Genomic DNA, 22,891 nt, shown 5'->3' with positions numbered 1-22,891 from the left:
AGTTCAGGTTGCAGAATCAAATATGAAATTGTTTCAAAATAATTATGAGGTGTTGTGGCGAAATATACAGAAAGATATGGAGACTTGGAAAAAACTGCAGCTGTCTTTACTTGGAAGAATAGCAGCAGTTAAGATGAACATTTTGCCAAGATTTCTTTTTTTGTTTCAAATGATTCCGGTGCTTAAAAGTGATAAACACTTGAAAGAATGGCAAACTGGATTGAATAAGTTTGTCTGGAACGAGAAAAAACCGAGAGTGAAATTGAAAATTATGCAAAATGTTCCAGAAAGGGGAGGTCTTAAACTTCCAAACCTACAATTATATTATGAAGCAGCAGCTCTGACTCAAGCAAGTGATTGGTTTGGAAGGAAAAAGACTGGAATATTGAATATAGAAAGTTTTGATCTTGAATTTGGTTGGCATGCTTACTTATTTTATGAAAACAAAGTGGATAAAGTATTTAAAAGCCATATACTTAGAGACTCCTTGATGAGAGTTTGGAAGAAGCACCGATTTAAATGGGATTACAAAATACCGCTATGGCTGGATCTTGGTCATATCATGTGGAATACAAATATAATGTCACTCGGGGGGGGGGGTTATATAAAGAAGTTCTTTTTACAGATGCGGGCAGATGGCAACTGAAGACATTAGAGACACTGTTGGACGAAGGGATTAATCTAACTTGGTTACAGTATAACCAACTTCAACTGAGATGGAAAGAGGACCAAAAAATTGGTATTATGTTGCATGAGGAAGAATTGGTTAGACATATAAAAGAGAAAGGTCCAATGCATATTAAAAGGCTTTATAATGTTTTGTTAGAAAGGGATTCGGAAACTGAGCTGGTTAAAGATTGCATGATTAAGTGGGCACAAAATTTTGCAGAACCAGTGATGTTGGAAACATGGGAAAAAATTTGGGTTCAGAATGTTAAATTCACACAGTCGCAGAATCTGAGGGAAAATTTTTATAAAATGTTTTATAGATGGCATTTAGACCCTAAGAAATTGTCATGCATGTACCCTAATGTTCAACCAAAGTGTTGGAGATGTGACTGCTTAGATGCTACATATTATCATATCTGGTGGACTTGTAAGAAAGTGAAGGCTTTTTGGATAAAAATTTGGTGGGTTATGCAGAATGTTTTAAAGAAAAAAATTCAGTTTTCTCCACAATTGTTTTTATTGGGTATAGTTAAGGGTTTTATATTGGGTGAAACAAAGTTGATATTGTATATGATAACAGCAGCAAGATTACTGATAGGTCATTATTGGAAAAATGAAGCTGTGCCCACCATTGAGGAATGGACTTTGAAGATGGCCAGCTTTGCAGAGATGGCGAAGATTTCAGCATATCTAAAAGATCACTCACAAGAGACTTATGAATGGGAGTGGAAAAAGTGGATAGACTATGTGCAGAATAAATATCAAACTAGGAAGTATCAGATAGCTTTTAACTGAAAATGTTATATAAAGATAGAAAGATTTGATTTTTGTGAAGATGAAAAATTATATTGGGGATGGAGGGGTTCAAGTTTTATAAAAAGGGGATTTTGATTGGATTATATTCTGTGGAAGTCTGGGGGGGAGGGGGGGTTAGGGGGGATGGGGAGGGTTAGGGGGGGTTAGGGTGGTTAGGGAGGGTTAGGGGGGGAAAATGGGGAGAAAATGTAATTGTAAAACTTTTGCAATAAAAAAAAAAAGATGAATCCAGTGTTTCATTCTTCCGTAAGTGAGCTTCTTAAAAGTTTAGCTTTTCACTGTTCCACAGGCAAACTTATTAAAAAAGAAAAACCACCATGGAGAGCAGCAACTAGTGACTGCAAAGAAAGGTGAATTCTGGGAGTTGAAGTCCACAAGTCTTAAAGCTGCCAAGTTTGAAGACCTCTGTCCTATATTGTGATATTTGCTGCATGGTAAAGGGTGGCTCCCAATGTATCAGCCCCTCCCATTCTGATCCTCCCCTTCCACAGTTCCTTTCACCTCTGCCGAGCCCGGCTCACTCCTTCCATCTCAACCACGTCTATGGTCTCTCTCAGGCCTGCCGTGTCGCTCAGCACCACAGGGAAGCCACCAATGTTCAGGGCAGTCTCTACCACATCTCGTGTGGTCCCTGCCACCGGGGAGACTATAGCAGTTGGCTTTTGACCTAGAGAGAAAAGGTTGGATCAGTCAAGAAGGGGAAGAAAGACAGTGGGTGAATTCACACAATATTCTTAGCTTAGTGTAGTTACAAAATTAACCCACTTGCTCAGTTCATGCGACACAATGAACCATAATCTAATCCATGGATCTCCAAACTTGAGAAGTTTAAGACTTGTGGACTTCAATTCTAGAATTCCTCAGCCAGCCATGCTGGTTAGGAAATTTGGGGAGCTGAAGTTCACAAGTCTTAAAGTTGCCAACTTTGGAGACCAATTGTCCGGATACACCAACATTCTAAGCCAATACCTGAAACATAAGATAAAAAAGGTTCTCTTTAGAGATCCAGTGATATAGCAGTGTAACAATGTTGAACCAGGTCCAGCGAGATCCAGGTCTAATCCACCCTCATCTACCAAAATTCATTGGGTGATTGTATGCCAGTCAGTTTCTCTCAGCCCAACTTCTGTCCCAAGATTGCAATCAGAAAAATTGGAGGAAGAGGCTATGGTACCCCCTTAAACAAACTCCTAAAGAATGGTATAATTCTAAGGAACAAATACATTCACTTAAGTGCAGCATCTTGTCCGAGGCTGCTAAGTTTTAGCTATCTTGGTTAGGTTACATAAACTAATCCAAGCCCTAAGTGTAGACTCTAAATTCTCAAAACCCCTATGGAGACTTTATATGTGATTGTTGGAAATAAATACCGTATTATTCTGATTTGTTTTGCAGCATGCTCATTTCCTTCTAGATAGTTTTTTTTTTTTTAAATTTAAAATAACATTGGGGAAAAGATAAGCTGTGAGGGAATATCCATGTATTGGGAATCCCAGCCATTAAGAGTTTCCTGAACCATAAGTGGTTGTCATAACATTAAAAAGTCCAATATAGCTAGAATCTCCTTTAAAGCCAATAAGCAAACATTTTTGTGAAGGACACTTTAAAGATGTTTCCAGCATCTGGAAACCACCCTCCCTAAACCAATTTAAACAAATAAAAGCAAACTCTCCTTGACTGTTTACAGAATAACACAAAGTGAATTAAAATGAGTCTCTGCAAAAGGGCAAGAAGGAACAACAGGAAAGGTTGTTAACGCACCTTGGGTGAAAATGCGTTTGCTTTGCATATTATTGGTTTGTTTGTGGTTTGGTAAATATTCTCATACCAGTCATGTTGACCTTTAATATTCTGTCCAAATGAATCTTCCTCTGACGTGCAGTGGAGAGGATTTCAGTTCCTTAAAAAATATCTTTCCTGACTGCCAGATTGCCTTTACCTGCCTAGGATTTTTAATAATTCACTAGACCAGCTTTGCTTTGCTGGCTGGGGAATTCTGGGAGTTGAAGTCCGCCAGGCTTAAAGTTGCCAAGGTTGGAGACCCCTGAACTAGACAACCAATGACCCATTGGCTCGTCCTTTGTCAATATTTATTTATCTAAAGAGATAAACACAGGCAAATGACTTTCAGTTTCCTTCCAGTTTCTCCAATGACTTTGCTTGTGGTAAGCAGGCAGAGAGTGTCACCTGACTGTGACAGCATTGCAGTGGCCACAAGTTTGCAAATATAATTGGTGGCCTGAAGATTCTTAAAATTTTAATTCTGTAGAAGTAATGGGTCCTGGATTTGTACATATTCTTTTTTTTTTTAAAGTTTTATTGTAAGAAATTATAATAATACAATTTTATCCATCCGGTTACATAGTATGGAAAAAGAAATAAATACAAATTGTACATATTATACATAAGTAGGTAATCTTTGCAAACCAGTTACATGGTAAAAAAAAAAAAAAAATTGTGTTCACATATCATTTTTAGTGCATGTATATATGATAATCTTTAACAATAAATTAGTAAATACATAAATTATGTCTTTTGCTTATATTTCCTACCATCCACAGTACTTCTTCTCTTACTATTTCATTTTTCTATTTCTTGTACTTGCTCTGGTCTCTTTCCTTTTTATTTCAATTTCCTCTTCTCTAACCACCCGTACCACTTATCCCATACGCTGTAATAATCCGAATCTTCTCTGTCATTAATTTCTAATGTTAATTTATTCATCTCGGCACATTCCATTATTTTGCCGATTACTTGTCCCTTAGTTGGTATATTTTTCTCTTTCCATTGTTGAGCGAAAGCGATTCTTGCTGCTGTTATTATATGCACTGCCAAGTATTTCTTCTTTTTTGCCATTTCCGTCTTAAGGATTCCCAGGAGAAGTGTTTTAGGGTCTAATTCAAAGGTTTCACCTATTATTTCTGAAAGCCAATTGCAAATCATCTTCCAATATTTTTTTGCTTGAGAGCAGGTCCACCAGCAGTGGTAAAAGGTACCTTGCTGGTGTCCACACTTCCAACACTTTGGGTTTGAGTTAGGGTAAATCTTGGCAATCCTAGCTGGTGCTAGGTGCCACCTATAAATCATCTTATACTGGTTCTCCTGGGATTTGTAAATATTCTTTAAGTTAGCATACTTGGGATACTCTGATTCAGAAATTGCTGCCGTATGATCCACTATTTTGGCTAGTCGAATGTTACAAATAGACAGTAGTTTGGGTAATATCATGTTCCCCCGAAAATAAGACCCTGTCTTATATTTTTTTTGAACCCCGAAATAAGTGCTTGGCTTTATTTTCGGGGAGGTCTTATTATTTTGGGGCGCATGAAGAAAGAAGGGGATCCTCTTGCCGGCTTACCTGATTTCCAGCTCTGTGTTTAAATATTTTTGGGGAGGGCTTATTTTAGGGGGAAGGCTTATTTTAGCACATGCGCTCAAAAGCCCGATTGGGCTTATTATCAGGGGATGTCTTATTTTCGGGGAAACAGGGTATATAAATTGCATTTACCAGTGTAGCTCACCCTATGGGACAGGTTTGAGTGCTATGGCCATTTGCTAGTACTATTCCCTTGCAATGTTTACTGATTTGGGACATTGAGAAAGTTAAGAGTCCTGTAGTTTCTCTTTCTAACCTAAGACTGGAAGAACAGTAAAGCAGCTCACTCCATCTAAAAAATAGCCCAACTGACAGGATGCAGTGTTTTTCAACCTTTATCACTGTTAAATGTGTGGATGTCAACTATCAAAATTCTCTGGGCTGGAGGACCCCCAAGATTTCCACCTGATATTCCTTTTCTATTCCACCAGCCTATCAGCCAGACTATTTTTGGACAGAGGTTTGTCTGTCTTGCAGAAGACTAATAGATGGGTTGACCATTTTCCTTGTGGCTTGGGCTTTCAGAAGACCCGTAGACCTGTGTTCGGAAACAGATGTCAGAGATGAGTACCAATAAAGGAGAACATTATAAAGGAGAACATTTGTAGCTCAGGGATGAATTGAGGGGTCTTTTGATGCTCCCTGAGCTTAGTTGTTTTCTTGTATACTAGCACTGAAGATGTTACTTTGGGTAATGAAATGTCTACAAGAAAATAACTAAACTCAGAGAGCACCAAGGAACTTTCAAAGAGCTGAGTAGCTCAAAGAATAAAAGTCAGTGTATGAAGCAGGCTGTACCTGTAATGGAAGCAAGAATGGTTTGTAAAAGTAGAAAGGAATGAAAATATATAGAATATATAGAATAACAGAGTCAGAAGGGACCGTGAAGGTCTTCTAGTCCAACTCCCTGCTCCAGCAGGAAACCCTATAACATTTCAGACAAATGGTTGTCCAATCTCTTCTTAAAAACGTCCAGTGTTGGAACATTCACAAGTCCTGGAGGTAAGTTATCCTCCTGATTAATTGTTCTAATTGTCAGGAAATTTCTTCTTAGTTCTAGGTTGCTTCTCTCCTTGATTAATTTCCACTCATTCCTTCTTGTCCTACCCTCAGGTGCTTTGGAGAACAGCTTGACTCCCTCTTCTTTGTGGCAGCCCCTGAGATATTGGAAGACTGCTATCATGTCTCCCCTAGTCCTTCTTTTCATTAAACTAGACATTCCCAATTCCTGCAATCGTTCTTCATATGTTTTAGCCTCCAGTCCCCTAATCTTCTTTGTTGCTCTTCTATGCACTTTTTCTAGAGTCTCAACATCTCAGAGAAATACTGTGAATGGTATCAGTGTAAAATGCTTTTAATTAGATGTCCTTTTCTTTTTCTTATTTCATGCTTTAAAAAAAAAATTTTTTTTTGCTTATAATTTCTTATTCTTTTTTAATAGTTTTGTGTAACATTGCTAATGTTATCTTAGGATTGCTCTTTGTTACTCCAAGGACAGTAGTGTTTTTAAAGTGGACTTCCTTGTTATTGTTTTGTTTCCTTGAATTCTTTCAGAACAAATCGTAGTATTGTTAATAGTCTTAACAATATTATTTTCCTGGGGGAATCTTTTACATGCTCTATTATTAAACAAAATTAACAGATCGGGGAAAGGACCCTGAACTTTTCACTACAACAGAAGACATACAGTATATACAAAGATACAGATTTGAGTATTTAGAATTTCATGCATTGTTGAGAAGGGAAAGGGTATTCAAACAAAACTGCAGCCGTGATAGGCAATTCTGTCAGTGTTACATCAATTAAAAAGTGTAGTATGCTGTTTCTGAAAAACTGGATTTTGATTGTTTTTCAATGCCAAAAGGGTGTTATGGGATAATTCAGGAATTAAAATTGATTTTAAAAATGACGATTAGGAAGATTTAGATAGATGTTGTGTTTTTTTATTTTAGACCATGATATGGAATTTTTTATTATTATTATGGTTGGTCACATAGAGCAGGGCTGTCAAACTCCTGGCCTGTGGGCCGGATGCGTCATACACTGGCTATGCCCACGCCCGGTTTAGTGAAGAGGAAAAAAGTCCCGATACGTCATGTGACATCCCTGTGACGACTGAAGTTTGACATCCCTGACATTAGATAGTCAGATGTTTAGACAGGATTTGGCATTTTTTTCCACCTATCGAGTCTTTCTGAAGGACCTGGGATGGGCAGCTGTTGTTGTTTAATGGTGTTAAAAGTACTGTTGCAGGATGTAAGTTGTTCCAAGTAAAGCTGCCCTTTGCAATGGGCCAATGGGGATTTTTGTCACTGCCAATGGTGTTCAAATGGTGCACCAGTTGTTTTAGAATTGCACCCAAGGTGTCTATTACTATTGGTACTATCTTTGCTTTCTTCTGCCACAATCGTTCTATTTGCAGGACTTTGTATTTTGTGATTTTTCTCCCTTTCTTTCTTTCTTTCTTTCTTTCTTTCTTTCTTTCTTTCTTTCTTTCTTTCATCATTCATTCATTCATTCTACTGTTTCAGTTTGTTCTGTTAATTTATTTATTTATTTCTTATACTTATATGCCGCCCTTCTCCCAAAGGACTCGGGGCGGCTCACAGGAATTAAAACAATAAAAACAATAAAAATAGCTACTAAAATAATCAATTAAAATCTCCCAATTAAAAATCACCCGTCAGATCAGCAAATTTGTTGGAAAAGTTAATGAAATAATGGCAAAATTAAAACATGATCACGGCCTTCAGAGAGCTCATGCGGTAACTATTCCTTTGTATTGATGGTCTCAGATTTGTTGTTCAGGGTTTTGAGAAGGTTTCTCTGAAAAGGTGATTGATGAACCTTTCGGCAAAATCCTGAAAGATTCCTGCCTTCACCTCTTGACCACTCTCTGACTACCCACCCACCGATTCCACCATTTCATATGCCCCCCGGTGCTACTCACACAACTGGTTGAGAAGGCTGCTCTTCCCAGCATTAGCAGGTCCTGCAATGACTACATGGACCCCATCCCTCAGCCTCTGCCCGCGGCGGCCATCTTGTAAATGCTCTCCCAGTTCCTTCTTCAATTCCTTGACAGCGTTTTCCACTATGGGGAAAAAAAGACCATCATGGTGGATGCATTGACCATCCCTTCCTCCATCCTTGACTTCTTTCCCTCCTTGCCACTGTTTTGGAGAACTAGGATCTTGCAAGAAATCCTCTGGAGCTCGTGTCTATGGAGATTCTCCATCATCCAGGTCATGGTTATCCCAAAGGTGCTTTTCAAAAATCAACTGGACTTCCTTGGTTTTTTTTTGTTTTCTTCCTTGAAGACATTTCGCTTTTCATCCAAGGAGCTTCTTCAGTTCTGGCTGAATGGTGGGGAATTCCCTATCCTTCAGCCAGAACTGAAGAAGCTTCTTGGATGAGAAGTAAAATGCCTTCAAGGAAAAAAAAAACAAGGAAGTCTAGTTAGTTGCCTTTTCAAAAGCACCTTTGGGATTTCCTGGAGCGTGTTCACCAAGAGGCAGCTTGGCCTCAGTGAGTTTCTAACAGTGATTTCCAAAGACAAAGAAAAGAACAAACACAGGAGTGGTAGCAGGTATATGCAAGAAGTGATTAAAAAACTCAAGGGGATTGCCACAACTGAGTTACTGAAACTCTGGTTGCTTTTTATGTGTGTCACGTAAATATCATGTTTCCCCGAAAATAACACCCTGTCTTATATTTTTTTGAACCGTGAAATAAGCACTTGGCCTTATTGCCATGCGCTCAAAAGCCTGATTGGGCTTATTATCAGGGGATGTCTTATTTGGGGGAAAACAGGGAAGATGCTGCTTGGATTGTGCCGCTGTGGCTGACATCTTGCCGTTTTTGACCACACCCTGAGGACACACACACACAAACACACCCGAGCAGAAGGAAGACCCACCTTGAGCAAGGACATCGTCCTCAATATTGTCATCTTCACTGAAGTCAATGTAGGCCTCCAGGTGAGCCAGGGTCTGCAGAAGAAAAGGACTCAGAGCTATTTTTCTTCAGGGGGAAAAGAGGAGGAGGGGGAAAAGGCTGCAGAGAAAGGATGTTTAAATATTTATGGAATATTTGATGACTGTTCCATATAAATGAGTAATAGTCTAATCTAATAAATGAGTCTGATAGTGCTTTTTCTGATGGGCTAATTCTATTAAAAGGCATAAGGTTTTATGAACTGATATGACCTCCTACATCAGCTTAGTCACATAATTCATGAAGTGAGTAGCAGCACCTAAGGTTGGAGAGGACCTTGAAGGTCTTCTAGTCCAACCTCTGCCCAAGGCAGGAATCCTTATATCATCATGGAAAAATAGTTATCCACTTTTTTCTTGAAAACCTCTTACGATGGAGCCCTCTCAACTTCGGGAGACAAGCTGCTCCACTGATTAATTGTACTAACTGTCAGGAAATTTCTCCTTAGTTCTAGGTTGCTTCTCTCCTTGATTAGTTTCCACCCATTGCTTCTTGTCCTGCCCTCAGGTGCTTTGGAAAATTGTGACAGCCCCTGAGATATTGGAACACAGCTACCATGTCACCCCTAGTTCTTCTTTTCAACAGATTGGGTATGTCTACCCAATTCCAGCAACCGTTCTTTAAATGTTTTATCCTCCGGTCCCATAATCATCTTTGTTGCTCTTCTCTGCACTCTTCCTAAAGCCGTGATGGCAAACCTATGGCACGTGTGCCACAGGTGGCACATGGAGCCATATCAGTGGGCACGCGAGCACAGCTCTGCCAGCTGATTTTCGGGCCTTCCGGGCCCACCGGAAGTTGGCAAACGGGCTATTTCCAGCCTCCGGGAGGACCGTTTTTGCCCTCCCCAGGCTCCTAGAAAGGCTCTGGAGCCTGGGAAGAGTGAAAAACGGGCCTTCCAGTCCCACCGGAAGTCGGCAAACGAGCCATTTCCAGTCGGAAGGCCTCTGAGGGGGTGGGGAAGGCCGTTTTCGCCCTCCTCAGGCTCCAAGAAAGCTTCTGGAGCCTAGGGAGGGCAAAAAACAGGCGTACCTGGCCCACCGTGCCATCACATGCCAAAAGCAGGGGGAGCCTGGGGGGGTCGGGGCACATTGAATTATGGGTGTGCGCACGCAAAATCCATGTCCACCCCTCCCCTGAAAAGAACAAATTTGGACCTTTTGTTTCTGGAGAACTAAAGATAGTCCTTGACTTACAACAATTCATTTAGTGACTGTTCAAAGTTAAGACGGCACTGAAAAATATGACTTATGACAATTTTTCAGAGTTTCGACCTTTGCAACATCCCCATGGTCATGTGATCAAAATTCAGATGCTTGGCAACTGGTTCATATTTATGACGGTTGCCATATCCCAGGGTCATGTGATCACCTTTTGCGATCTTCTGACAAGCAAAGCCAATGGGGAAGCCAGATTCACTTAACAACCAGGTTACTAACTTATCAACTGCAGTGATCCACTTAACAACTGTGGCAAGAAAGGCCATAAAATGGGGCAAAACTCATTTAACAAACGTCTCACTTAACAACAGAAATTTTGGGCTCAATTGGGTCGTAAGTCAAAGACTACCTGTGTTGTGCAGTGATTTCCATTCCATTTCTGAGCAAAGTTTGCAGAAATGTGGTATCTCAGACAGGCTTGGGCAATGCCAGCTATTGATTGATCTCACTCCTTTCTTCTTAAATACTAACAATAACTTCCACAGAGAATCCAAAATAACATCAAAAACAGAAATTAAAAGCAATGCACACCTTGCCAACAGTTCAAAGCCTGAGGAACTAAAATGTGTTTTTTTGGCTGTCTTTTTAAAGGCAGGCAGAGGGAGAACAAAATGAGAAGATCTTCTCATACTTGCCAGATTTTTAAAAAAAGTCCTGCTCTGCTAATGTTAGCATCTGGACAAGTTCAGATGTTGTAATGGACCAATAGAGCATTTTGGAACATTAAAAACTATGAGACAGGCTGAGAGATTTATGAGGAAGACGTTTGTGTGAACTGAGTACGTGCACTGTGCTATGGTAGTTTGTTTATTCGCAGCTGATTGGGTTTGCATAAGACATTTAGCCATAAATGGGGACTAGGACCTCACAGCTAGGAAAGCACCTTCCAGTTTGTTTGTTTGTTTGTTTGTTAGTTTGTCTGTGTATACCGACTTTTATTATTTCTACAAATAATTCAGGGCAGTAAATAATATCCAACACACCTTCCTCCTATTTTTCCCACAACAACTCTGTGAGGTAAGTTGGCTTGAGAGAGAGTGACTGGCCCAAAGTCACCCAGCTAGCTGGCTTTCATGCTTAAGGCAGGACTTGAACTCAGGGTCTTCATTTTCTAGCCTGCTGCTTTAACCACCTGTAGCCAAGATTGCCAAACAAAGGCTATCCTACTCTGGCCATGTTATGACTCACTTGAAAAGTCAATCATGCTTATGTCCAGGGGTGAAATCCAGCAGGTTCTGACAGATTCTGGAGAACCGGTGGCGGAAATTTTAAGTAGTTTGGAGAATCAGCAAATGTCACCTCTGGCTGGCCCCAGAGTGGGGTGGGAATGGAGATTTTGCAGTATCCTTCCCTGCCCATCAAGCCACGCCCACAGAACCGGTAGTAAAAAAAAATTGGATTTCACCACTGCTTATGTCCATTGCAGTATCTCTATGGTCACATGATCAAAATTCAGATTGCTTGGCAACTGGCATGTATTTATGACAGTTGCAGTATCCCAGGATCATTAGATCACAATTGCGACCTTCTGACAAGCAAAGTCAATGGAGAAATCAAATTCATTTAACTAATTTAATGTTACTAATTTAACCACAGCAGTGGTTCACTTAACAACTATGGCAATGAAGGTCGTAAAATGGGGGCAAAACTTATTTAACTGTCTTGGTTAGCAATGGAAATTTTGGGCTCAGTTGTGGTCATAAGTCAAGGACTACCTGTATTAATAATCGTTTTTGTATTTCTATTTTTACTACATTATAAGCCACCCAGAGGCGCTTTGAATAGCAAGACGGGCAGCATATAAATTCAATAAACAAATAAACTGAGATGTTCTGGTTTCTAAGACTTCTAAATACACACATACACCCAGCCTTCCTCCTTGCCTTCGTGAGGGTGTCAGTCCAACGCTGATAGAGCTGACCCAATTCCCCGTCCATCTGACGTAAGGCCTGCCGACGTTGGCCTTCCGTCTCAGCATGAATCAGGTCTCCTAGGCCTTCAGCTGCTGTGAGGTCTAGCTTGCCGTTCTGGAAGGCCCGTTTGGTGAATTCTCCGGGTTCAGCAAAGCGCAGCTCAGGAAGTGCACCTGAAATCCAGAAGAGACTTTCCACTGGGATCCTTTACTGCTTCCCCAGTAAACCTTCCCTTGTACCCCTAAAAATGGTTGGGAAAGAAGAATTAGCCAATATGTTGAAAGACTCACCCAAAGCATTCAAGACGCCGCTCACCACAGCTGGGCCACCATGCACATGGAACTCAACACTGTCCTCGCCTGTGAAACTACCTGGTCCTGAAGAAAAAGAACAAAGTTGGAATTAACTCAATAAATTACAAGGTCCATTCAATTCCTCAGAGGGAGGCTTCTGCTTCATCCCTTAACAGAGTTCAAGGGAGTTTTTCTGGTGGCTGAAGAAACTTAGAAACTTAGAATCATAGGGCTGGAACGGACCTTGGAAGTCTTCTAATCCAACCCTCTGCCCAAGGCAAGAGTCCTTATATCATCCCAGACAAATGGATCTCCAATCTTTTCTTGAAAATCTCCAGCGATGGAGCACCCACAGCTCAGGTTGGCAAGCTGATCCATTCGTTAATCGTTCTGTCAGGAAATTCCTCCTTATTTCCAGGTTGGATCTCCCTCTGAAGAGCTTCCACCCATTGCTTCTTATCCTGCCTTCATGTGGTATGGACCAGGGGTCTCCAACACTGCCAACTTTAAGACTTGTGGACTTCAACTCCAAGGGTTCTCGGAGTTGAAATCCACAAGTCTTAAACTTGCCAAGTTTATACATTGAATACATCAATGCCCTCTTTCCTGAGACAGCACTTCAGGTATTAGAAGATGGCTAATAATAATAATAATAATAATAATAATAATAATAATAATAATAATAATAGCAACAACAACAACAACAACAACAACAACAACTTTATTGTCATTGTCGCCACCAAAACATCCATACAGCAGACCAAGTAATGCTGTCCAACAGCTCACTGATGGTGGCCCTTTAGTTCATTGTTGAGTTAAATTATAGCTCTGGGATAAAAACTATTCAGAAAACATGTGGTCCGAGTTTTAATTGTTCTGTATCTTCTGCCAGAAGGCAACAGTCCAAAAAGATTGTAAGCAGGATGGGAAGAGTCTCTGAGAATGTTATGCAACTTCCTCAAACAGCGAGATTCGAAGATGTCGTTCAGGGCTGGTAGCTGGAGCCCGATTATATTCTGGGCAGTTTTAATGATTCTCTGTAAAGCTTTTTTGTCCGCTACAGAGCTGCTCCCATATCATGCAAGAATGCTGTATGTCAGGACACTCTCAATGGTGCTGCGATAGTAGGACAGAAGTAGATGCTGAGATAGATTTGTCATGTCATCCTTAAGACTTCTCTTTGTCAGACTAAACATACCTAGTTCTCTTAATCGCTCGTTGTATGATTTAGCCTCCAGAGCCCTTATTATCTTTGTTGCTCTTCTCTGCACTCTTTTTCTAGGGCCTCAGCATCTTTTTTGTATCATGATACGCACTTCATAAAAGTGTCCATGATGGGTATTCAAAAATAGACTGTCCTCGATCTGCAAGGTTTAAAGTCTGCAACTTTAGACTATCTTGGCTTAAGTCATTCAGACAGTAATGACCAGACGTGGGCTTCAGATACTGTAACAAAAGGTTCACCCAGCACCGGAAATGTGAACGTGCGTGTGCCATATGCGCATGCGTGTAGCGTCACAAAACAGGACAATTTGCTCACATGCGCTATCTACACATGCGTCCGACATCAAACAACACAGCAATTCGCTCATACGCGCTAACTGCACATGTGTAGGGCATCACAAACAACAGCGATATAGGATGGGATTACGTCTGGATGGGTGGGCAGTCCGGGTGGACCAACCCGCAGGTCGCTACTACCGCTTCGCCCGAACCGGTCTGGACCAGCTGAATCCCACCATTGGTAATGACACATTCAGATGGATGATGGGACTTTTTAAGTCAGTGATCAAAAACATATCCTCTGGAAATGATTTAACCACATTGGGTAAAAAAAATAATTTCACACATCTTGAATCCATCTCTAAACAATCTGATCAGAAAACACCGACTTCTGATGGTCCCAAAGGTGCTTTTTCAAGAGGCAATTGGACTTCGTTCTTCCTGAAGAATCTTCTTGGATGACAAGCAAAACGTCTTCAAAGAAAAACCAGAAAGTCCAGTTGCCTTTTGAAAAAGCACCTTTGAGAGAGCAATGATCTGGACGACTGAGAATCTCCATAGACACTGACTTCTGATGTTTTAAGAGGAGAAAAATATCTCTCTTTATATTTTCTTCAAATTGGTTTTACCAGCTTAAGCAATTTTTCCATTTGTGTTTTCCTTAAAGATTTGAAGACCTTTCTTGGAAGGAAAGAGATTTCCTTTCTTGCTTGCTTTTGGTTTCTGTTTTGGAGTGTAAATTTGCTCAACCTTCAGATCAATCTCAAAAATTGCTTTCAAAGGCTTAACAGGCTAATCAAAGATAATGAGAGAGCAGGAAATGGGCAATGGAATATGGTACTGTTAGCTGAGGCTGAAGCTGCCATACCTAAGATGAAGCAGGCACATAAGCAGGGTGGACAAAAAGCCAGGAATCTTGTCTAAAAGATCCCTTTGGGAGACAGATAAGAAAGAAACGAGTCATTAAAGGAAACAAAGGAAAATATGTCAGCTGAACCAAGCAAAGGCCTAAACACATGGGAATCCCTCCTGCCAAGTCCCATCAATTGCTACCAGATTTGCAAATCAACAGGGCAAGACTAACTGCCAGTCTACAATCTACTGTATATAAACCAGGGGTGAAATGCTCCCGGTTCGGACTAGATCGCCCGATCCGGTAGCAATGGAAGCGGGTGGTTCGGAGAACCGGTAGCAAAAATCCCCATCCCCCCCCATGTCCAGCTGAGCCGCACAACCATCAGAGGCTTTTTTTTTACATTTAAAAGCATTTTTTCTACAACTACGGCTGAAAAAATGCTTTTAAAAGTAAAAAAAAAAAAGCCTCTTGATGATCGCGTGGCTCGTCAAAGGCATTTAAAAGAAAAAGCCCCTTTTACTGGCCGGATGCCCTTCCTGACACCTACACAGAGTTTGCAGCAGATATTTTCTCTTTGTACCCTGAGAGAGAAACATCTGTTCACTACCTAGGATTGAGCTCTCAACCTTCCGAATGGGAGGCAAGCATCTTCATCACTAGGCTACCATGCTGCTCCAGCCAATACCTTAATTGGACTATAGCAATTAAGGTATTGGTCTACACGCAGCTGCCCTTTGAAGAACCTCTGGAAGCTTACAGTGATTCAGCATGCAGTGGCCAGGCAGTGATGAACATGTTTCGCTTGACTCCTCTACATTTGGAACTGCATTAGCTGCTAATCAGTTTCCAAGTGCAGTTCAAGACACTAAATTTCTTACTTGTAAAGCTCTGCATGGCTTACGACCTGCTTATGCTGCAGATCACCTGCTCCAAAATGAATTTCTCCATCGAGATTTGGAAGAGACACTCTCTCTCTCTCTCTCTCTCCCCCTCCCTCCTCCCCTTTCTCTCTCGGATTGTGTCATTGTGGTTTTTTGTTGGTCTGTTATTTTAATCCTTATTTTTGCTGCAGATTGCTCCAGAACCATCTGGAGTGGAGTAGCATAGAAATATCAATAGTACAAATAAATAAACAGAATGAAATCTATGCATTTCAAAGGGCACCAATGAAAATGATCACCCTGCAGAATTTCAGTCCCAGACTGAGCTAGGACCAAAAGGAATGCTATTTATTCCTTTATTTATTTATGGGACCGCCTACTACCACAAACAGCCTCCCACCGGCCGGTACGCTCTGATAGAGAGGGGCTCCTCCGGGTGCCGTCAGCCAAGCAGTGTCGACTGGCGGCCCCCAGGGGGAGGGCCTTCTCTGTGGGGGCACCCACTATCTGGAACGAGCTCCCCCTGGAGATACGGAGGATCCCGGATCTGCGCACTTTCCGCCGTGCTCTTAAGATCCTCCTATTCCAGCAAGCTGGCCTGGCCTAATTTTCTCCCCTTTCTTTTAAATTTTTAAATTGAAATTTTAATTTGTTTTAAATTATTGGGATTTTTAATTGTCTTGGGCTTAATTATTTAATTTGGTTTTAATTATGTTTCTAACTTTTGTATTTATGTATTTTATTTTGTGCCTGTTCACCGCCCTGAGTCCTTCGGGAGTAGGGCGGTATATAAATTTAAGAAAACAAACAATAAAACAAACATTGTGGCAGGTAATTTGCTCTGTTTTGTAGATTGCTGGGTCCTTGGTGTTCTTTGAGCTTGGGTGGCCTTCTGCAGACGTTTCATTACTAGGCTCAATGATATCATCACTCTTCCATGCCCTGATAATCTAACCTAGTAATGAAATGTCTGCAGAAAAACAACTAAGCTCAGAGAACACCAAAAAAACCTTAATCGTTCATCCCTGAACTATGTAGAGTCTGTACAACTGGAATCTGTACTTGTTGTTCAGTCTGAGAAACAACCTCCTTCCAGTCTAATTAGATGTGACATCTTTCATGTGGTAGCCTCATGTAGGTCTTTCTCCGTTTCATTTTTTCCCTCAAGGGGGGATCATGCTGCATTAACTGGTTGCTTCAATCGGACCTGGTAATAAGCACTAATTTTCCTCAGAACCATCATGGCATGTGCCTTCTTCCTCCGTAGATTAAAACCCCATCTGAATGTTTGATTCCTGTGACAATTTGGGGCAGTGGTGAAATCCAAATTTTTTACTACCTGTTCTGTGGGCGTGGCTTGGTGGGCATGGTGTGGCTTGGTGGGTGTGGTTTGGTGGGCATGGCAGGGGAAGGATACGGCAAAATCTCCATTCCCACCCCACTCCAGGGAAAGGATACTGTAAAATCTCCATTCCCTCCCCACTCCAGGGAAAGGATACTGCAAAATCCGCATTCCCTCCCCACTCCTGGGGGAAGGATATTGCAAAATCTCCATTCCCACCCCACTCCAGGGAAAGGATACTACAAAATCCCCATTCTCTCCCCACTCCTGGGGGAAGGATATTGCAAAATCTCCATTCCTACCCCACTCCAGGGAAAGGATACTACAAAATCCCCATTCTCTCCCCACTCTGGGGCCAGCCAAAGGTGGTATTTGCCGGTTCTCCGAACTACTCAAAATTTCTGCTACCGATTCTCCAGAACCTGTCAGAACCTGCTGGATTTCACCCCTGATTTAGGGCAAGAATTCAAAAATTATTACCCTATGGGAACACAGCTGAGCATAAACAGCAAACAAAAAAGTGCTTATTAGAAATAACAAAGCTAATGAGAGCATAACATCACTGCAGAACCTGTCAGAGAAGGTGTGGCTCTAAAAACAATTTTTTAAATATAAGAGATATGCTGCTCTGAAGGATTTGGGGGATTGTTTAATACAAACAGTTAAAACCAAGGAGGGATTTATTTTTTTTTGCATATCCCAGAGGTCATTCTAAAAACGACCCTATTCTATATAAATGGCATTATTCCACCTGAAGCATTTTAAGGAAATGTGAAAAGATGAATATTTGGACCTAAAAAGCCATTTATAGAAGACCTCTACCAGCTTGACGGCTGGTCCTGCCTGCAGAAGATAAGAACTGAATTGCTTATTTAAGACCAGGAAAGGCTCCACAATGATTCAATTCCTGTGTTAATTAAAAGTAATTCAACTCGGTGGGCAGCAATTTTGGCTTCACTGTTTATATTTATGGATAAATATGCCTGTATGCCTATTTACTTGTAATGATAATTCCCATCTTTACAAAAAGGGAATTCAACAAATTACAGACTCATCGGTTTGCTTAATTAACTGCAAATGTGATGCAATGTCAGACGTCTCTGTGTGTGTGTGTATGTGTGTGTGTGTGTGTGTGTGTGTGTGTGTGTGTGTGTGTGTTTGTGTTTGAGTGACTGAGAAGTGGAGAGATTGATTGGAACAGGAGAGCCTCCTGGTGGAAGAACAAGCTGGCTTCCAAGAGGATTATTCTACTATCAATCAACATCTAATGCTCTAATACAGGGATGGCGAACCTTTTCGAAACCGAGTGTCCAAACTGGAACGTGCGCCGGAGCTCCGGAAATTCGAAGACCAGCTGGCTGGCCTGCATGCACGTGCCAGAAACCATAAGACCAGGTGGCCAGTGCGCATGCACACGCCAGCCAGCTGGTCTTTGAGTTTCCGGGACTCTGGCGCACATGAAGACTAGCTGGCAGAAGACCAAGTGGCAAGGGCACACATGCGCACCCTGGCCATGTGGTCTTCTGATTTTTGGCGCATGCATGCTATCTGGTGTTCTGGTTTCCAGCAAGCAGAGCAGTGGTGGGTTCCTCCCGGTTCGGTCCGGTTCGGCTGAGCCGGTAGCAGTGACGATATGACGTCATCGAACTGGTTCTCCCCCCCCTCCCCCCCTTATTCTTACCTTTTCTTTGGTCCCACCCCCAATCTATTGCTGCCTCCTGAGTCCCAGCTGATGACTAAAGGGAAAAAAACTGTTTAAACTCTTGCCGCGGGGCTTCAAAGGGCCGTCCTACAGCTGATCAGTGTTAAAAGCAAACAAATGAGTCGGGTCATAAGTGCGAGGACTGGCCGTAAGTGCGAGGACCTTCCAGAAATGACTCTGACCAGCTAGCCACGCCCACCTAGTCACATGACCTCCAAGCCACACCCACAAAATAAGCCATGCCTACAGAACCGGTAGTAAAAAAATTTAGAACCCACCCCTGGAGCAGAGGCAGGCTTGCCAGCTGGTCTTTATGCACACCGGAGATCAGCTGGCTGGTGCGCATGCGTGCTGGAAACCAGAAGATCAGCTGGCAATGGCGCGCATGCCCACAGAGAGGGCTCTGCGTGCCACCTCTGGCACGCGTGCCACAGGTTCGCCATCACGGCTCTAATACTTAATAGAGACATATTAATCATTAGTAGATAGTGAATTTTTTAAATCAACAGAGGGGAATTAATTTCTCTTACCATAATGTAGCTGAAGTAGAATTCCCATATTTCTCATGTATTTGTTTCAATACCTGATCTACCTTGAAGGACCCTTTCTGGATCGGGACGCCTTGCGCACAGTCACTCACGCCCTCGTCACTTCCCGTCTGGACTATTGTAACACTCTCTACATGGGGCTCCCCTTGAGAAGCACCAACTGGTCCAGAATGCGGCTGCGCAAGTAATAATGGGGGCGACCCATCGCTCCCATGTAACACCTTTCTTGCGCAAGCTGCATTGGCTCCCGGTGGTCTTCCGGGTGCGCTTCAAGGTGTTGGTTACCACCTTTAAAGCGCTCCGTGGCTTAGGACCTGGCTATCTACAGGACCGCATTCTGCCACCATTTGCCTCCCACCAACCGGTACGCTCACACAGAGAGGGCCTCCTCAGGGTGCTGTCAGCCAACAATGTAGACTGGTGACCCCCAGGGGGAGAGCCTTCTCTGTGGGGGCCCCTGCCCTCTGGAATGAATTGCCCCCGGACATACGAAGGATCCCCGACCTCCACGCCTTCCGTCGTGCAGTGAAGACCCTGTTATTCCAGCAAGCCACTCTGATGGGATAAATGGTTTTAATTTGGTTTTAATGGCGTTTTAAAATTGGTTTTAAATGAGAGTTTTAAATTGGGCCTATGATTTAATTATTTTAATCTGCTTATTTTGTACACTGTTTTATTATGGCTGTTCACCGCCCTAAGTCCTTCGGGAGAAGGGCGGTATATAAATTAAATTAAATAAATAAATGAATAAAGCGCTGAAAGCCTAATAGCATTCTCTTTTCTTCACTTTTATACCACCGAGCATCAAAGTGCGGCAATCTTAAACTTCTTACTCTCCTGTTTTCCCACATCAAGCTCACGTTTTGCTAATAGTTTCCATGTATTTTCATAGTCCTCTACATTTTGATAGGTCCAACCTTCACTGATTATAACAAGTTACAGTAACTCCATAACATACAGGTAGTTCTCGAATTATTAGCACAGTTGAACCCAAAATTTCCCTCTCTTTGATCCTTCCAATAAATATCCAAAATCTAATGCTTTCACATTAGAACTCTGACCTAAGCATTGGGAGGCGGGGGGAGGTGCAATTATTTTATCACAGTATTACAGTAACAGAGTTGGAAGGGACCTTGGAGGTCATCTAATCCAACCCCCTGCTCACACAGGAGACCTATACTAGGGATTCGAACCGCCGAACTGCCAACCTTTCTGATCGACAAGCTCAGCGTCTTAGCCACTGAGCCACCTAGCCAGGCTTCTATTCAGTTGAGAAGGACATTGGTAAGACATCAGAGAATTATGTACTTGATAAACTTTAATGTTGGACAAAAATCAATACAACAGATATGCTTAGCTACTTTAATATTCTAACCTGGGAACCATAGTACAAGGCCTCGGTCCAGGATTTCAGAAGAGCTGGGATCACAGATCCTACGTAAAGTAGCTGTTCTTGGAGGTGGTGGGTTCTTTGTCCCGGTCATGCAGAGCAAGGCTGAACAGCTAGCTGGGCCACTGGTTCTAATCACAGCCACTCCACATTTTCCTTGGCCAGAAGACAAGGCAAAGATGGTGTCCCTCTTTGCAGGCTGGCAATATAACCTGAAAAACAGAAAAGGAAAAAGAAGAGCCAGTTTGGTCTAGTGGTTAAGGCATTAGGCTAGAAAACAAGAGACCGTGAGCATATTTATTTATTTATTTATTTCATGTATTTATATGCCGCCCTTCTCCAGAAGGACTCAGGGCGGCGAATACAAGTTAAAAACATGTACAACAAAATCCCATTTTAAACCAAATTAACTAATAAATAATAAATAATAAAACCCAGAATCAAAGTCAGCCTATTTGCTTGAACAGCAAATATCACCATGGTTAGTGCATTTCTTTCGATGCTGACAAACATGTCATCCACGTAGCAGCCCAAAAGGAGGACATAAATCATCAAGTTACTCCAATACTGTTAATGTACTTTCTTCACATTCAAAAGAGAAATGTATGAACAAATAAAAGGGACGCCCATGGGATCAATCTGGAGCTCTGTTATCAGCTACAGAGGCCTTCAGGAAAGCCTTGCAGGCTGCAGAAAAAATTGGCCGACATGTGCGAAGTCTGGCTGCAACTATCCGAAAGTAGGTAGTAGGGCAGCTCCAGCCTCCCATGCCCAACCTAGCTTAATTTTTACCCATGCACCCTGGAGTGGGTGGGGTCTTAATTATAGCTTATTTTGGGAGTAGGGCTTATATTGGGGGTGCGTGTAAAAATCAAGCTAGGATTTACTGAGTAGGTCGTATTTTGGGGGAAACACGGTAGAACACTGTACATTTCAAGACTACACACTTTGATTTGGGTGCCGCTTCGTGGATGACACATTTGTCATCATCAGACGAAATGCACTGAAAGACTTTCGTACCCTACTGAACTCCATCTTCCCAGATATACAGTTCACAATGGAGGAAGAAATGGCCATTTTTAGATATGCTTGTCACCATACAGGAAGACGGAAGCCTAGAAACCACGGTTTATCGAAAGGCCATCAACACCCCAGGCATTCCGAGTTTCAAGAGTAACCATCTACTGTCACACACAAAAAGTTGTGTCAGAACACTATATGGCAGCGTGAGAACCAGTGGTGGGTTCCTCCCGGTTCGGTCCGGTTCGACCGAGCCGGTAGCGGTGACGATATGACGTCACCGAACTGGTTCTCCCCCCCCGCCCTCCCACCCCCCCCACCCACGTTATTCTTAGCTTTTATTTGGTCCCACCCCCAATCTATTGCTGCCTCCTGAGTCCCAGCTGATGACTAGAGGGAAAAAAACTGTTTAAACTCTTGCCCTGGGGCTTCAAAGGGCCGTTCTACAGCTGATCAGTGTTAAAAGCAAACAAATGAGTCGGGTTGTAAGTGCGAGGACTGGTCGTAAGTGTGAGGACCTTCCAGAAATGACTCTGACCAGCTAGCCACGCCCACCTAGTCACATGACCTCCAAGCCACACCCACAAAATAAGCCACGGCCACAGAACCGGTAGTAAAAAAATTTAGAACCCACCTCTGGTGAGAACCCACTGTAGTGCCCAGCAAGCTAAACAACTGGAAAGCTGGCACCTATGTGAACAATTCAGGCAAAATGGGTATCCACAATAACATCCATTACAAGATGTCTGCGCAACACACGGGAGAGAGAAAGGAAGAAAGAAGATAGACTGTGACTCTACTTTTCTGCAAGGCGTTCCAGAGAAGCATATATTATTTATCCTCACTGCTCTCTTGGGTGAGAAGTTAAGAGTAAAAGTATGTCTAGACTACGTATTATGGGCACTCATCAATTTTGTATATATAGGGTTGCCCTGTCCACTCCATGGAGTTCTTGAATCTTTAAGAACGAGAAAGCTGGCCAACAGAGAAAGTGAAATATGCTCCTGAAGCTGTTATAACTTATAGAGGCAACTTTCTCTTCCGTTGGATTCCTGTCTTCTATTGCAATTGTTACAAAGGATTGACTCTTTTAGAAAAGAAGGCAACAGTGAAGCAGGCAGAATTCCACATTTGGAATATTGCATCCAGTTTTGGTCACCACCATATAAAAAAGATGTTGAGACTCTGAAGGAGTGCAGAGAAGAGCAACAAAGATGATTAGGGCCCTGGAGGCCAAAATATATGAAGAACAGTTGTAAGAATCAGGTATATCTAGTAGTTTAATGAAAAGAAGGACCAGGAGTGACATGACAACAGTGTTCCAATATCTGAGGGGCTGCCACAAAAAAAGGGACTCAACCTATAC

General features: G+C 42.1%; 1 protein-coding gene across 1 annotated transcript in view; it reads right to left on the bottom strand.

The window, feature by feature from the left end:
- Positions 1–22,891, bottom strand: part of GTPBP3 (GTP binding protein 3, mitochondrial) — a 30,572-nt gene that overhangs the window by 6,646 nt on the left and 1,035 nt on the right. The window contains exons 2-7 of the mRNA XM_070931765.1: positions 20,491–20,717; positions 12,281–12,367; positions 11,961–12,163; positions 8,781–8,853; positions 7,812–7,955; positions 1,987–2,152 (exon numbers count right to left, since the gene is read on the bottom strand). Coding sequence (XP_070787866.1) covers positions 1,987–2,152; positions 7,812–7,955; positions 8,781–8,853; positions 11,961–12,163; positions 12,281–12,367; positions 20,491–20,717 — 900 coding nt within the window. The remainder of the gene's footprint in view (positions 1–1,986; positions 2,153–7,811; positions 7,956–8,780; positions 8,854–11,960; positions 12,164–12,280; positions 12,368–20,490; positions 20,718–22,891) is intronic.

The sequence above is a fragment of the Pituophis catenifer genome, unplaced genomic scaffold (genome assembly GCF_029215685.1).
Source record: "Pituophis catenifer annectens isolate HBS135680 unplaced genomic scaffold, rPitCat1.0.hap2 SCAF_1, whole genome shotgun sequence".
Taxonomy (NCBI): domain Eukaryota; kingdom Metazoa; phylum Chordata; class Lepidosauria; order Squamata; family Colubridae; genus Pituophis; species Pituophis catenifer.
Note: the sequence above shows the minus strand (reverse complement) of the source record. Positions and strands in the feature narration are given on the sequence as shown.